This window comes from Belonocnema kinseyi, chromosome 2 (genome assembly GCF_010883055.1).
Source record: "Belonocnema kinseyi isolate 2016_QV_RU_SX_M_011 chromosome 2, B_treatae_v1, whole genome shotgun sequence".
Classification (NCBI taxonomy): domain Eukaryota; kingdom Metazoa; phylum Arthropoda; class Insecta; order Hymenoptera; family Cynipidae; genus Belonocnema; species Belonocnema kinseyi.
In genome coordinates this window covers 31,019,832-31,022,681 of record NC_046658.1, presented here as the reverse complement: position 1 = coordinate 31,022,681, position 2,850 = coordinate 31,019,832, and the positions used below count along the sequence as shown (strand labels likewise).

The window sequence follows — 2,850 nt, the reverse complement described above, 5'->3', positions numbered from 1 at the left end:
ATCTAGTCGGGAGTGGTGCTGACTGAAAACAGATGATTTGGAGCGATTCGCGCGCCATCTGTTGGTCATTCTAAGGACTTATTGAACTACCCTCGTATTCTGTGCAGGATCCTTTGTGCAACTTATCTTGTACTTGTTAAAGCCACCTTCAACGTGGAGATTGCTAAAAAACAGTAATTTTAAAAAAAAGCTCCTAAGCGCTTTTTAACTAATTGTCCTTGATATAACATTCTACAGATCAAAATAAAACATTTTGAAATCCAGTGAAACCCTTCTATAGCCTTCCCTCCTATAACCCTTCCGAGAATTGACGCCGCGCCGCAGGTAGATGTAAGGAGAGTTGCGCGGCGTGCGCGGGGTCTGCTGTTGTTACTCAGGTGAGCACTGAAGCATGCACAAACAAAGAAGGAGCGGGCTGCAATGAGTTAGTTCCCACCCACCGTCATCCTCAAAATCGGCGCTATAGAAGAGTTTCATTGCACCAATTTTCTCGTAGAATTTCCCAATCTTTACGAGTTCGCAGTCTAAAATAAGGATTTCTATTTTTTTTATCGTCTTGACCTTTAAACGACCTTAAAAATTGCCCTGACGGGCGAGAATGACAAGGTGGTTCACATTTTTTAATTTTATCGACTTATTTAAAGCATATTAAATGATTGTTTTGCACAGAAAACTGCGATAATTCAGAAAAAGGGCATCTGGTCGTTTTTTTTTACATTTGACCTTGATCTATTACCTCTCAAAGGTCCCTAAAACAAGATTTCCATAATACATTTTTGACGTAAAATTTCCATTTTTTTCAAATCCGCAGTTAAAAATAGCGATTTCCATTGTCAAAAATCGGCTTGATCTTGAAATGCCTTCGAAAATCTACCTCAAGGTAAAAACCAATAGTACGGTTAAAAGGCCCTCTATATTCTGGTCAACTTTGATCTAAAACGGATTATTGTAGTTGGAGTAGTTTAGAAGATATTTGGATCCATAGATTAAAAGGGGTCACCCTGTATGTAAGGTTTGATGGTTTAAAAAATGTTATGTGAAGAGACTTTTAAGTGCATTTATATCATCAAAAATAACACTCCTATAAGGTACACATTTTCTCGATTCTATGAAGAAATAAATTTACCAATACTGAGAAGTAGAAAGAAAGGATGAAATAAAATTCTTCCACAAATATTAATCTCTAATTGTCCCTAAATAAAAATCATTTTACACGTTTTTGGTCATGGCAAAGTAAAAAATGTTCCAGTGACACCAGCGACACGTATATTTTAGGACAAATTTTACGATCCAATTACAATTTTTCTAAATATTCTACGTTATTTTTATTGATTTAACTAGACTCTGGAATGTTTTTATTACAAAACTCGTGATTTTCAATATTTCTTCTGATTTGTATGAGTCCTCATTAGCTACCCTGAGTAAAATAAAAAAGTATCTATAATGAAACGAATCTAGTACTTCATATGTTCATCATTAATTACTTTTCCACAGGTATTAAAGGATGGAACATACGTGAAAGCCCCGAATTCAAAATTGACTTATGGTACAATGATGTTTGTACGCGTTGTTTTGGTTCGTGATGCCAGTCGATATTTATCTAAAGCGTGTACAATCGCGATTAGATACAGTGCTGTTCGAAAGCAAGGTCAAATTAAAGCTAGGTAAGTTGGATAATCAAAATATGTTATATTCAACCGATTTTCAGAATCGAGGGGAAAAGTACTATTTGGACATGTTAGATATTATTACTTGCAAGATTTTTGTATGCATTAAACTAAACTATTTATAAGGACAACATTATGATTGTATTCAAATGAGATGAAAGTTAATTTTTTAATTATTAAATCATACACAGTTCGATAATTTAATGTTTATTATTTGCTTTGAAATAAATTTTTAGTGGTCCCGAAACACAGATAATTGACTACGTGACTCAGCAATACAAACTTTTCCCCGTGTTGGCGGCTTGCTTTGCTTTCTCGATGGCAGCTGATTATATATGGGAAATGTATAACAACGTGAACGCTGAATTGGATCAAGGAGAACTAGAAAGGCTACCGGAGGTTCGAATCGAAAAAGCGTTTTGTAAATTGCATCTCACATTTTTTTGTTTAATTCCTTAGCCATCTCCTGTACAGGGTGTCATATCACATATAAAAAAAGTATGTAATATTGCTAAAAAATATAAAATCCCTCTAACAAAAAGCTATGCGAAGCTTAGTTTGGGCACAAAAAACTTCAAAGTTGCGCCTAATTGAAAAATAAGAAGGAGCGTTAGATATCACGTGTACGTATCCCAATCGTTAAGATAGTGTGTGTTTTTTGGCGATGCACGTCAGTTTCGTATTAGGTAATTCACCTGCGAGTTGTCGCTCTCCCTTGTTTATTGCAAAACGCAAAGTTCAAACCTCTAAAACTACACACACACACACACACACACACACACACTGGATACGAGATAGCAGTGTTTCTGCCAAAGGGAGTTTGAGGCAAATTGAAAGAGGGGTTTGACACTTAGCGCCTTCGATGGTCATCCAGTGAAGTAAGCGAAACGAGCGCGAAATTCGAAATATGTAGTTTATGAGAACAAAAGAAGGAGCATATTTTATTCATTAGAAGAATATAATTAATATGTTCTACTATTCCCATTTTCAACAAAAACCATTTTTTACAGTAATTTTTTGATTTAATTTACTTTTAAATTGATCAATAATGTCCTTTATGAAAATTGAACAACCTTAAATTCAAAGGGGGAGGGTCGGTAAGGCCGGTTTTTGGCCTAATTTATTTTTGGACCAAAAAATCTGAAAAAATCATAGTAGTATCTTATAAGTATCCCGAGTCGAT

General features: G+C 35.1%; 1 protein-coding gene across 1 annotated transcript in view; it reads left to right on the top strand.

Moving 5' to 3' along the window:
- The window catches only part of LOC117182624 (probable peroxisomal acyl-coenzyme A oxidase 1), a 159,615-nt gene that overhangs the window by 125,768 nt on the left and 30,997 nt on the right, over positions 1-2,850 (top strand). The window contains exons 7-8 of the mRNA XM_033375724.1: positions 1,495-1,664; positions 1,904-2,125. Of these exons, the coding sequence (XP_033231615.1) occupies positions 1,495-1,664; positions 1,904-2,125 (392 nt within the window). The remainder of the gene's footprint in view (positions 1-1,494; positions 1,665-1,903; positions 2,126-2,850) is intronic.